Source organism: Astatotilapia calliptera, chromosome 14, assembly GCF_964374335.1.
Source record: "Astatotilapia calliptera chromosome 14, fAstCal68.1, whole genome shotgun sequence".
NCBI lineage: Eukaryota > Metazoa > Chordata > Actinopteri > Cichliformes > Cichlidae > Astatotilapia > Astatotilapia calliptera.
Genome location: NC_137435.1, coordinates 4,510,090 through 4,524,058, shown reverse-complemented (window position 1 = coordinate 4,524,058; position 13,969 = coordinate 4,510,090). Strand labels below are relative to the sequence as shown.

General features: G+C 41.2%; 2 protein-coding genes across 4 annotated transcripts; one reads left to right on the top strand and one right to left on the bottom strand.

Annotated features, from left to right (window-relative positions):
- The first annotated feature begins 552 nt into the window (after nt 1-552).
- clns1a (chloride channel, nucleotide-sensitive, 1A) lies at nt 553-5,872 on the top strand. Its single transcript, XM_080288679.1, has 7 exons — nt 553-974; nt 1,950-2,086; nt 2,285-2,416; nt 2,522-2,632; nt 3,892-4,065; nt 4,760-4,826; nt 5,503-5,872. Coding segments are annotated over exons 1-7 (741 nt in total). The 5' UTR covers nt 553-855; the 3' UTR covers nt 5,504-5,872.
- Nucleotides 5,873-7,633: 1,761 nt separating this feature from the next.
- aqp11 (aquaporin 11) lies at nt 7,634-13,705 on the bottom strand. 3 transcript variants are annotated; one of them, XM_026193555.2, is made up of 3 exons: nt 12,163-13,705; nt 10,411-10,527; nt 7,634-8,399 (listed from the first exon to the last, which is right to left on the bottom strand). In XM_026193555.2, exons 1-3 carry the CDS (start codon nt 12,926-12,928, stop codon nt 8,299-8,301), a joined length of 984 nt encoding a protein of 327 aa, XP_026049340.2. In that variant the 5' UTR covers nt 12,929-13,705; the 3' UTR covers nt 7,634-8,298. The 3 variants fall into 3 exon arrangements, 2 of the variants coding, with proteins under 2 accessions (XP_026049340.2, XP_080144804.1); XR_013901284.1 differs by lacking the exons at nt 7,634-8,399; nt 10,411-10,527 and adding exons at nt 11,399-11,433; nt 11,531-11,708; XM_080288678.1 differs by lacking the exons at nt 7,634-8,399; nt 10,411-10,527 and adding an exon at nt 11,399-11,708.
- Between the last annotated feature and the right edge of the window lie 264 nt (nt 13,706-13,969).

Sequence of the window (13,969 nt, the reverse complement as noted above, 5' to 3'; positions counted from 1 at the left end):
GTATCCTTGTTGGTCTTCAGACAACAATTCTGACGGCTAAAGAACCAAATGGGACAGGCAAAAAAACAAACAAACAAAAAAAACAACAAAAACAAACAAACTCTGTCTTTATTCTGTTTCCAAACTATTTTTCAAGAAACTGATATAACGAGGATCAATTATCCAAACGTAATGAGTTACTATTTTGAATATTAATGATTCTTTTTTATTAAGTCAGTGTTTAAATCAGTTTATAAAGCCCTTAAGTTAATGTCTTTACCAACAAGTGAAAAAAAGAAAGAAAAAAAATCTTATAAAATCAGTGGTGTTTACTCAGTGTGTCCTTTCCCTTTTTTACCTTGTTGATTTGTGCTTGTTTATTTAAAAAATCGTGTTTGTTTTGTCTATATGCTCAGTCTTTGTTAGAATGTTATTTTTTTACTTTTTTTGGGGGGGGGGAAATAATGTAAGAATTTATGTTTCTACATCTTTAGGAATAAAAGATTACGAAACAGCTCCATCTCGCGACAGCTTTTTAAACTGCCAATCTGGAGTATGTGAATTCTCGTTGGGAGTTCTGTGTTGTCGCGATACTTTAGCGTGACGTCACCCTGAACAAGCACTTTGTAACCTGTGTTTTCAGTTTTTGTCACGCCTGTTCTCGCACTCAAAGCTTTCTGTCCCGGATCTGCTAATCCAAGGGAAGAGGCGTTATAGCACGGCTGACGTTTACTCGCCTCCAGCTGTCGGACTTTGATTTAGCACTGAGAAGTTACCCCGGGTAAAATTAGCCAGCTTTAGCCAGCACAAAATTTGTCACGCAGCTGCGCGTTTTCACCGGTTTCTGTTCTTTTCCGTCCGAGCGGACCGAGGACTATGGTATTACTGAAAAACCTCCACCCTCCCACCGAGGGAGTGAGACACGAACAAGCCGAGACCACGGCGGTTCTGGACGGCCAGCGGCTCGGCTGCGGCACCCTCTACGTCGCAGAAACGTAAGTGGTGCACGTGGCGCGTGTTTTGCTCTTTGGCTCGTGGGTCTGGGGTTCAGGCTCGTGTTTATTGAGGTTCTTATCGGGATTTCACGCGCACTTCATTGGAAATCACACCAGTTTACATTATAGACATAAAATAAAGGTCTGCTCCGCGCGCTGAAATCACTTCCGGAGCGCACTCTTTCAAAATAATACATTGCAGAACAAAATGTGGATGTCTTCTTTTAAATCCAGTATTAGAAATATGTCTACTTATTATTTATATTACATTTTTTTTCTGGTACCTCTCCGTAAACATGATATATTTTGTGTGTGTTTTGGTATTACTTGGACTCTCGGTAATGTTAAAAGGCGGGTTTCTTTTTCCTTTTTTTCATGTTTTTTTTTTTAATGTATTTTTTATTTTAATTTTTTTGGAATTTGTTTCTGTGCTATCATTTTATTTCTTTCCTTTTTTACATTGTCTTTGCGTTCTTATTCTTCTTGTTGTCTTCGTGTTGTTATATTATTTCAGTTATTCAATTCTTAATTTAATTTCATATTTATTTTTCTTAAGCTAGTAAAAAATTTTTGAAAAGCACAAAACAGCAATAAACTGGGAAGGAAACATTGTGTGTGTGTGTGTGTGTGTGTGTGTGTGTGTGTGTGTGTGTGTGTGTGTGTAAATTCAGATTTTACAGCTGTGTTATGTTTCTCACAGACCCTCGCTGTTGCATTACAATTACATATTTTCTTATTACATATTTTTTTACAAAGCACTTTTTTACTTTTAGGAAGTAGAAGCAAACAATGTTAAAGTAATTTAGTTGGCATTTTGTAACATTTTTTTAAAATATCATATGATAAATTAATAGTCAGTTGAGACCGTAATTAGTCGTTGCCAGAAAAGTCAGATAATAAGCTTGGCAGACATTTAAAAGCATCTAAAAGTTGTTTAGTGCTGTTGTTTAAAGCAGTTTGTTTTCTTTTTATCAGGCGCCTGTCGTGGTTTGACAGCTCAGGCCTGGGTTTCTCTCTGGAGTATCCCTCCATCGGTCTGCACGCCATCTCCAGAGACGTCAGCGCTTACCCACAGGAACACCTCTACGTCATGGTCAACGGCAAACTCAACAGTGAGGCGAAGTTTACATCTGAACTTTATATCTCTTTTTACTTGTTTAGGCCCCCAAAAATATGTAGTTTTTGGGGGGTGAGGGGAGTCCAGTCTTCAGGGTTGTTAAAGCGTGTTTGACCTGTTGTGTACAAATAGTTTCTTTACAGTTTCTGAAGGAGTTTTTGGGTCACTGCTGACTTCTCCTGTTTCCTTACAGAAGAGAACGAGGCAGAAATGGCAGAGAAAGCAGCTGATGATGATGATGACGGCAGCAGTGATGGTGGTGACGATGATGAAGACGAAGGGGCGATCACAGAGATTCGATTTGTTCCCAGCGACAAAGCGGCATGTGAGTGACCTCGCTGAGGATGAGCAGCAGGCTGCACATCCTGTATAAACGACAGTTGGAGATGGCGCAGCATCACACTTATACCTTTGTGTGCCTTACTTGCAGTGGAGTCCATGTTCTCAGCCATGTGCGAGTGCCAGGCGCTCCACCCCGATCCCGAGGATGACGACTCGGACAACGACTTTGAAGGAGAGGAGTACGACGTGGAGGAAGCCGGTGAGGCAAAACTCAAACGCATAGATGCAGAATGCACCTGGCTCAACGTTACAATGGAGTGGCCTGTAAAAATGGGTCTGATTTCAGTCTGGATGATTTAGGATCCTCTTTTCATGCACTTCTTTGTCTCTTTAGCAGACACAAAGAAGACAACAGCTCCTCGCATTCCAACAAACAGTGATATAAATCCTCAAATTAATTCAGAAACACAAAACAAGCAGAAAATCTTTCCAGAAAAAAAAGTTTTCTTTTTAAGCATTTTATTGTATTTGAGAATACAGAGTAGAAATGGCTTTGTGCCTAATTGTATTTCTATTGAAGTGAATTTCTTACATCACCAATGGCTGTTCTTGTAAAGTTGATCTGTTCTGCTCATTTCCAACCTAAAGTTTTATTCTTGGACACTAAATTATCTTTAAACACATTTCATATTTACTTTATTCCTCCATCCGACAGCACCACAGTTCATCCTCGATCCTCCTTTGTCTGACACAAACCCCTCCCATTTATCTCCTTTAGCTCCTCCCATTTAAGTAAGCTTCCTTCTGATGGATGGATGGATGGATGGATGGATACTTTATTAATCCCACAAGGGAAATTGTTGCTGATTAGCTTTCTCTAGCAAAGAGAAGGTCTGATTAGCCACATTATGGATGTCCCCGTGTTTGAGATTAGACAGATCCAGGTTATAAACTAATCCTCATTAATAAGCGCTTAAAAGCTCATAATGATTACTTGTTAGTATGGTGATCTCATGATTTGTTATGGTGGCTGTTTTACTCTGAGCACGCACCATTGTAGCTGCATATATGACAGAAAATAAGGATTACCAAATAGTTCCAGTTTAAATAGTTTACTGTAAAGAACATTTGATAAAATAGTTCTTTTGTCTGAATGTAAAAGTCTTTTCATTTTTCTCCTTCTGTCTTTTCTCTTTCCACTTCACGGACTGGTGACTCGGACTGCTTGCTTGCAGAGGCTGGTAAGTTTAAATGAGATGAGCACAGAGTAACTGATGTTTATGGCAGTGCAGTGTGGACAGGTGGATTAAACAGTACTCTTTGTAAATCTGTCTTTAAATCACTGAAGAAGCAGCAGGACTGAGAATAGATGGTTATCAGCAGCTGAACTTTCAAAATAAGAGTGAGGGGATTGTGCTATCCTGTTGTTAAGTGATGATGTGTGAACCCTGCATCCAGGTCCAATTTGTCTTTAAATTGTTGCTGCTGAATCACCATCTCTCTCCTCCACCTGCTTAGAGCACGGTCACGCTGACATCCCAACCTTCTACACCTGCGACGAGGGCCTGTCGGCGCTAACGCAGGAGGGTCAGGCCACGCTGGAGAGGCTAGAGGGGATGCTGGCTGAGTCAGTCGCTCAGCAGTACCACATGGCTGGAGTCCGGACGGAAGAAACAAAAGCCGAGTTTGAAGGTCAGAGTCGCACAAACCTCGACCTGTCGCTCTTTGTGTTTTAGTCTTAATAAGTAATGGCATGACACACGGAGCACGATGAGACCGATGTGAGGGACACAATAACACAAAGTTAAACTAAAACTAAACAAAATGGCACCGTAGATACAAAAAAGGTCAACTCAAGTTCGACGTTGCTCTGATGCGTATCGGGAAGGCGGATGGTTGATCAGCATGTAGCCTGGCTGTCATCCATTGCTATCTGAACTTTGCAGCATTAGTGTTTTGGTTGCCACCATGTTGGTTTATTCAACGAACTGTATTTGTCAGATAAGTTCATTAAAATGCTTCAGGAGGCACCAGCAGCATAGACAGAGTGGAGGTGAAGCTTAGCAGGCAGCTAGCAGCTACACCTGTGGTGACACACCTGTGAATCAAAGCAGCCAGTCCCTAACTTTAAGCTCTGGTATGAGTTATCATCACCTGTACAGTTGTTACTAAAAATGAAACTATCCTATGTTTTTCTTGCTTTAACCAGTCAATGAGAGACTAATAAATATACTGTTCAGTTTATAATGTAGAGCAAATATAAATTACTTGCATTTCCTCAAAAATCTTTTCTGTGCAGTGAAAATTAAAGTATTTCTGGATGATTTGCAAGATGAGGATCAATTATTTTAAGATTTATTTCTGGTGTGTACATTTATGTTGACAGATGGGATGGAGGTGGACACAGCAGCGATGGAGGCGGGTCAGTTCGAGGATGCTGACGTAGAGCACTGGTAGGTCTCAGTGTGTCGGTCAGCATTTGCAGGAATTGGCCTTTAGAAGCAGGAACAGGCAGTCTGGCCAAAGAGCAGACGTTATGAAGAGAAAGAGAAAGCTCTGTGAAAAATGTGGTGGTAAAACAGTAGCTTGAGGGTGGAAATCTTTTTAAAACTTCATTTTGGGGCAAAGGCGGCACACTTTTAAGCATTTTAATCTGATTTAACAGGTGATGCTATAAGTGCTGATTTTAATTAGCACTGAAATAAGAATTCATTTATGTCATGCTTCAAAAATAAGTACAATTACATTTATAATGGCTGCAAAAGATCATGTGATGATCTTTTGGGTCCAGATCCACCGTCTGAATCTCACCATGCCGGTGAAATGTAACTACACTCACACTACACTACCACTTGTTTAACTAAAAACGTGTGAATGGGTGGATGACTGGATGTGTAAAGCGCTTTGGGGTCCTTAGGGGCCATTTACCATTTAAAAAAGGCAGTGATAATATATACAGAATATCATATGCAGAATAAAATGTAAAATGTGTGCTGAGATGAGAAACATACTGCACACGGCCCATCAATCAGTGTTTGCATTGATTAACCGTGTCGTGAACTTGCGACCACAGAAAAGTTGCCCGTTTGCAGTTTGGTTCATTCGTGTGCGTTCTGACTCTTTCTGTAGATGGAAATCGTGTCTGCAGCCGGTCAAAGCATCAGTGTTGCATCGTGGGATTGAAGACAAGGACAACAGCACTTCTTTAAAGCTCTTACTCTCTTTTCTGTGAAACCTTTTACCGCTGAGCTTCCGACATCTGCTCTGCCGCATCGTGTGGTTTCTGTTAATTCGATAACGGTCACATCGGCATACTGTCAGGCACTTCTGTAACAAAGCTACTCTGGACTTTTGAGATGCAGTCCTGAACGTGTTTGTAAAACCAACTAACGCTGAGTTTTTGTTTGTTTTGTACCTAATGACCAATTGAATATTTGATGTTTTTGCTGAGGACAGTGGATCTTTGTATGTGATTGTCAATAAACAAGTAGTTTTTGTATCAGCTTGTTTATTTCAGTGTTAGTGCAGATAACAGTGAAACTCAATGTGGATGGGAGCACCAAAGTTTGTCCGTCTGGAGCTGCTCATTAATTCGTATATCACAGAATTTCAAACACCACAACAGTTTGAGGTGTTTGTCTTCAGTCCTGTTTTTGAGCATCAACAGTTCATTTGTAAGGCGCTGTTCTCAGGCCAGCAGCTCTAGCGGTCCTGGTTAAAGTCGGTGTCAGCTGTGTGAGTTATAGATGTGATTTATTTCCTACAAACTAAAAAAGCTGAACCATCGTCCTCCAAGTGTTGATTACATCAGCGGTCCCCAACCCCCGGGCCTCGGACCGGTACCGGTCCGTGAGTCGTTTGGTACCGGGCTGCGAGAGTTGAGGCTCAGGTGTGAAATGTATAGTTTTCAGGGTTTTTATCGGTTTTCAGCGTTATTTTGTTATCGTTTTTAACGTTTACTCTGTTTTCCTGGGTCTTTTCACGTGTGTTATGAATAAATCTTCTTTGTTTTGGTACCGGTACTAGTTTCATTTTGTTGTATTTATCCGCGACACCTTAAAGGCCGGTCCGTGAAAATATTGTCGGGCATAAACCGGTCCGTGGCGCAAAAAAGGTTGGGGACCGCTGGATTGCATCATTTTTTACATGGTTTGTAAATGGAACAGTTCCATAGCATTATATTCTATAGACCATACTGGTGGATCTGGAGAAGCTGACCATTAAACCACCAGCCTTCCAATAATGGTAAACAGCCTGCACTTCCTCCTCAGCCATCATTGAACAGGCAGTGAATGCCTACTCATTTGGATATGCGAGGAGCAGCGCCAGGAGCCTCTGGTGGCAATTTTTTAAGGATTTTATATATGATAGAAGCTTCTGAGTAATTTTCAGCTTTGCATGGTCTCACTAAGGTCAGTCAAAAGAGGAAGTGTAATCTCACAAAATTATATTTTCTTGATGGCATCTTGACACTGGATTGAGTCTTGAATTTTGCAAATGTTTAATGGACTTTATCAAAAAACGGTAATCACAAAATAGTGAATGAGCCAATTATTGCATCAGCTTGTAAAAGTTTTCCATCTTGCAGATTATCTGCACAGAAGAAATCAAAAATATCTTTATTTAACTTATTTGAGCAGCCATGTATCCCACACGGTGAAATGAAAACACCATTTTTGAAGTTTCCTTCAGTTAATCTTCAGAAAACGGATCAAACTTTACGGCAGGCGTCTCAAACTCGCGGCCCACGTCACACCTATTTGCGGCCCATATATTGACGTGAAGAAATACAGTGGAATTTGGTCCTTGTTAAAGTGAGTTCTTTAAAAAGCAAAAAGTTTTTTAATATGAAGGCAACAAGAGCGGAGAGCACAAACATGCTGAGGGATTGGCTGTTAGTCCAGTGAGAGTCAAAAACTGATGTGCACACTTATGTCTGCGTTTTTATTTTGTTAAATACAAACACAATTATGCGATGTTTCTTGTTTTCCTGGTACTACTTGAACACTAAAGTGGCCCACAGCTCATTTAAGGTTGAGACCCCTGCTTTATGGTATCAACATAAAACTGATGCATATTTAACAGCAACAGATGTGTTCAGACTGACACTTGGATTTGGCTGAAATGTGTTTTTCAGCCCTGAAATGTGCAAAATTTCAGGACAGCTTTCATAGTATGAAGCTAATAACTTTCCGTGGCTTCTTTGGAAACACTAATGTTTTTGCTGAACCTTTCCCAGGATCAAAGAAACAACCAATCATCACTGACCACTGTTTATTTATGTTTGCATGTACAGTATTTACAAAGAGCTCAAAGGCACTAATTGCATTTGTGCAAAAACTAACAGACATGTGCATGTACAATCCTACACTGTGCATGGCTCAGGAATGTTGCATTAGGTAAAAATATGACTAAAATACACAGATCATTCACTCAAAGACAGACTAATGAGGTTGTTGCAATATTATGCTACATCACATTTTCAGTTTGCAGTTGTCAGATTAGTTTAGTAGCTTAAAAAGTGATTGAAACATAAAATAGGGGCTAAGTGTATGTTACTGTATAACATTTGTTTGCAGGGTTACAACACATCTGTGTCCTTTATATCAGCTCTGTGGTTCCAGTCTTTTAAAAAAAACAAAAAAAACCTCATGCAAACATTATTTTAGTAACCCTAAAAAAGGTCAGTGTGTTGACTCAGGATTAAAAATACAAAAAGTTCTACAGGTTTGATTGAAAGTAAAATGTTGGCGTTGCCCTGTTCACAAATTTAAAAGCTAATTTTGTGTTGAACTTCTCAGATGTGCTTCTGGTATCCCTTAAAAAGAAGTGCATTCGTGCGGTTCTTCTTCTTCCTTCTTTCTCAGCAGCAGGTTGACAGTCCGTCACAAACAGCTTCACCTGAAAATCGCCGTCCAGTAACGCTCACGCCTTCTTCTTGCTCTCCGTGGGAAGATGGCGAGGTGACGGTTTTGTTGAGAGCGCAGGGACGAGTTTGTCGAACAGCAGCACCGAGCTCATCATCCCTGAAAGAACCACGATGCAGAAGAAGAGGAAAAAAATTTAACTTTTAAGACAAAAGTTGTTTTCTGTATGTCAACCATGAAACTTCTGAATAAAACATTTAAGGTGTTACTGTGAAGCGATGCACACCGCTCAGATAAATGAAACAACTCCCAAACAACAGTCACCTCGAGGCGCTTTGTATCCAAAGCTGTCTTATTTTTTAACTACACAACAAATGTCAGTCAAAAACTGGAATATTTCATCGACCAAAATCTGATGTGTGCTCTCTCACGTTTTTGAGTTTTGCTGTTGCATCAAATTAAATGTGCCTGAATCCTGAAACGGCAATCATGGGATTTATTCCATTAAACAAACGATGTCATTCCTGAAGCACCGAGAGATATTTTTAGACGCTCGTCGCTCTGCCAGCGAAGGTAAATTACACACATCTTTGCTTCAAACAAATGAGTCATGAGATTTTAATATTTAAGCAGCTTATCAGATTTGTGTCAACACTTTGAACACAACTGGCTCGCTGGCTGCCAGAGACACAGGCACTAAAACGTAGCAGTGCTCATCGCTAATGTGGTTTCTTCTGTCTAACAGTTCAACTAAAACCTTTACTGGTGATCCACGTGGCAAAGAGGGGTCATTTATGACCACAGCTCTTTATTTCTGTGTACCGTCGTGTAAAAATATTTTCTATCTTGAATCTGTCCTGGAAATATAAAGACGAAACTGTCTTTAAGGCTGCACCACGTTTTGGACTCAACTTGAAAGAAAGGCAGATGTGAAGGGTAAAAGTGAGGTCAGAGGTCAAATGTGACATGATATTTGGATCGAAACTATATTGTGATATTTAAAATCCGCATATACCAGTGCAACTTCCTAACTGTCCTCAATACAAACAAAGGCAGCAGCATTTTAAGCAGTTTTACAGATTAAAAACGTTTTATGAAGGTTTGGCTGTATTTGACCTTAAAGAACTTAGACTTAGAGCCTTTTATTGTCATCGAGCGGTTTCTTGCACAGCGAAATTGGGTAGATGGACCACAAAGGTGCAAAAGTAAAGAAAAGAAAACAATATACAAGGAGGGAAAAAATAAAAAGCAATATATATGTAAACTGCACGGTGTATGTGTACAAACATTGAAACAGAAACATTGTGGGGCGGTATACAAGGACAGTTATACAATATAATAAATAAATAAATAAATAAATAAATAAATAAATAAATAAATAAATAAGGGAGGGGCTATGGTCATTTAGGGTGGGGATGGTAATTTCACTGAGACCAAAATATTGCACAGAACATGGAAAGACTGAGAAGGTCAGAAAGAAGGTCCAAAATAAGGTGATATTCAGGAACCCCATTTATCATTCCCTATACGCCGACACGATGAAAATATGGGTTGTACGGAAGCCCCAAATGCAATTTCATTGTTCTCTGACAATGACAATAAATAAATAAATACTAAATACTAAAAAATACTAAATACAATGACAGTAAGAAACATAGTTTTACATAGCTCTATTATTATCCCTTTGACATTCAGAGCAATCAACTGACCTTGAAGGAAAGGTCGGAGGTCAAATGTGATATGATATTTTAAACCTTTATATGGTATTTTCTATATGTTGACGATACACACCACACTTGTAAGAATCATAGTTTCTTAGTTAAAAGGCTTTTTGTCTGTTTTCAAATAGCATGTAAGGCAAATGTTACTGGACTGTTAACATGACTCCACGCTACACCCCCTCAAAGTTTTATCAGAATTCATTCAGGACTTTTTGAGCTGTTGTGTTTATAAACAAAATGAAAAGCCAGAAGAAATTTCACTTATCCTTATTAAAAGTCAAAGACCTGAATTTATAGCACTGAGGATTTTCCAGCCAGTTTGTGCAAAAATCCCATTAAAAACTATTTTCAAACTGATGTTACTGGCTTCAGTCGGCAGCAGGAAAAATACTTGTGATCTCTTTAAGTTGAGATTTTTCTAGCGTCTCTGTTAGGTGTGTTAGTCTCACCGAGCAGCGGGCCCAGCCAGTAGACCACGCAGTACTCGAGGAAAGAGTGTCCACCGCAGGGGAACTGTGTGGAGAAGGCCAGCGCTGGGTTAAAGACAGCTCCGGTCACGCTGCCACCTGGACACACATGCACAGTTTTATCAGTGAACTCACATTTGTTCATCATTTAAATCTGCTATACAGCACAAAGCAGCTGAATGCATTCCTGAATCTGCCTTAGAAAGTTAAAGTCTGTGAAGGTTCTCAGTCATCCAGGTCATATTTGCATCTGGACTCCAGACGCTTTTCTTCTCCATAAAGGTATAAAAAGAGAGCAGAAAATGATAATATTCCAGCGGATGTGTGACTTTAAAGGTTACTGGCTGAAAAAAGGTCATTGATCAAACTGATTCTTGCTTAGATTTTAATCAGATTCTCTGCAGGAAAATTTGAAAATATTTCCTCCTAAATTCTCAGTATTCACTCATCAGCATTCAGTCAAACGTTCATTTACGGGTGTAGTTAAAAATCTGCTAATAACTGACTTTACACGGGAGTTGGTTGGTCGGACACAGTGAGAGATGTAATCTGTTACTCTTCATGTGAGAAAGAAGGTGTCTCTGAGATGTACTAATAGTGTGTTAGTTCCAAATAATAAATTAGTGAATGTATTTCATGGCAGTTTGATTATTCTGGGACAAACAGTGCAGTCTTCCTCAAAGCATCACTGTGAATATAATCATATAATGTTAAAAATATAATAACAGTCTTTTTATTATTGGTCAATGAAATAAATAAATCCTCTTTATTATCAGAGTGAAAACAGACTTCCACAAACGAACGTCAACTGATGACTCCATAAATATTCACCTCTTTAAAGATGACTAACCTCATTCAACAGCCAAATGACTTATAAAATCCTAAAATCACATATTTCTGGAAGGTCCACTCACTGGTTATTCAGCATGCCAGGCTGCAGTTACACCATGCAGACAAAGGAGCACTCGGAGCAAGTTAAAGGAAAGGTTATTCAAAAGTAGAAGTCTGGGAATGGAGACAGAGGAGTTCACTTAAATCTGTCATGATGAAACGGAAGCAATCAAATCTGCCTAAATCTGACACTCAAAGGTAAACTGGATACCTGGCTGACCATCACGTTCACGACCAGGTGAGGACGGATCAAAGATCAGGAGTCGATTTTAAGCGTTGAGTTTGGCTTGATCATAATTGTCCCTGTCTGCTTGTTCTATATAAACACACAGTGAACATGTGTCCCTCTACACACACTCAGAGTAAAGGTTCACCGGTCACGCTGCCACCTGATTGGCTCCCATTCTTAACACTTTAGGACTGAGGCTTTTCCAAGCCCCAGTGTTTGTGAAGAGAGACCGTTATCATGGCTCTCCCGCAGGGTAACGTGTCACTGCCTTTTGATGCCTGCACTACCCTGAGGTGGGACACGTTGCCACATAACTATAAGCTGCACACTTTTGTGTGTAATATGATGAAAACTACACAACCAATGCGGCTCCGACCCTCACACCGCTAATGCGTGTTTATGAGAGCAGGAGGTCTGAGCCACTGTTCAGCCACATTTAGGTGATTTTTATGTATTCGTGGCTGAAGTGTATGATTGGTGCCCGGTTCGTGTCTCCCCCAACAGACCCCGGCACCATGTAAATACTCTGATGTGCTCGTGATTTCCGATCACGTGATTAATTAGCGGTGGAGCCGGATTTGATTCCCTGCAGCAGTCATATAGAGTTATCATACCTGCATAAACCGCTGTGGTGATGACCGCAGCCACGGCGTGCACGCGGAATTTCTCCTGCACCGATTGCGTGTGCGTGATAACAGTCTGAACCGCAAAGGCGCACGCGAGCTCAACCGCAGCGGCCTCGTGCAGGGGCGCGTGGATGGGGCTGGTGCATCGGAACCCGAACAGCTTGTGTCGCGCGTGCAGTCTCGACAGCCCGACCCCCCACAGCCTCGGCACCGCAGCGCGTGCAGCGGCGGCCGCCGCGAACTGGCACGCGATCCTCCGCAGGGCGCGGGAGCCCGACAACTTGGCGTGGTAGGCGCGCTCGAGCGCACCGGAGGGGTTCCCGATCGCCCCGCTGAAGGTGAGCCCGTGGACCACCGACGCCAAATACGTGAAGGTGAGCGCGAGACCAGGCTCGATGCCGCCCACCTCGGACAGCAGCTTGAGCTCGTGGGTGCAGCAGCACAGCTGGAAGGTGGACACGAGCTCCACCACGTACTCGGAGAGCCCGGTGTCTGCTAGGGCCCGAGCCAGCAACCTGCGGGTCACGTCGCTCAGCACGACGATCCCCGCGAGCACCGCCAAAGACACCGCCACGTCCGCAGACATGCTGCCGGCCGGTCCGTGCTCCCAGCCGGGGACAATCCCTGTGCGTGGCCGCTGCGTGCACTGAGCTGCGGGCCTCCTTTCTCCCACTAGAGCGCCCTGATGATGGGGTGCGGAAGTCTTTGCTGTGCCGGGGTGCTGTTTCTCTATACCGGAGGATGTGGAGTTCATGCGGGAGCAAATGAGCTCCAGTCCCGGTGGCTCACATGGTGCGGAAGTGACTGAGCTCCGCAGTCCTCCTCCTGCTGGTTGTCTGCTCACAGTACGGACTAGTGATGTGTCGGTCGCGAACGAAATGTAAAAGGAAAAGGCTGAAAATTTAAATAGTTAAGAGTTGAAATGTGAATAGTTGGTTTTTGTATTATATGATTTATTTCTTACATTTTATGTGGAGTGAATAAATAAAAGTATATTTACGGTGGCCCCTACAGACAAAGCATGTGCAAACTCCAAAACACATAAAAACTCAGAAACACACAAAAACTCAAAACACATGCAAAAGACAACAGAAGTGCTCCAGGATGCTGGGCGCAGTGTTGAGCTTTTGTTATCTTGTGGCTACACAAGCCAGCAAGTACCAACGACCGGATTTGGTGTGTGGTAGTAACAGGTAAATGAACTTTTTTTTTAAATTATTTGAACATATATGAGTGCCTGTGTATAAATACACAGAAAATACACAAATGCTTTCAATTGTGTAATTTAAGTGATCTAGTAGCTCTGTTTTGGAAGTTCAGTTAATGCTAGAAATGTGCTTTGGAGTTTGTACTAAGTGTTTTGTCTCTAGGGGCCACCGCATATTTATATATAAACATATATAAATAAAACCATTTTTTTACATTAGTAATTCCTTTTGTGCATAATGTTATATTATTGTTAACAATAAATTAAAGCAACAAAACAACCTGAAGAGCCGGCTCTTTTTAGTGAGCTGAGCCGAAAGACCCGGTTCTCTAAAAAGAGCCGGGAATCCCATCACTAGTACGGACTCAAATCAGTATAACGATGTAGGGAAAGGAGGGCTGATTCACTGCGTTTCTTCTCCTTCTTCCATGTTTTTTCTCCCACTCGCGGCCCTGTGACATCACACACAAACATTTTAAAATTTACTCAAACAGAAGCAATAATCATATTTACAGTACAAAAGAGTTACTATCAAATTATATTTAATGTCAATAATACTTTTATATTGTGCAGAATCATGAAGTATGA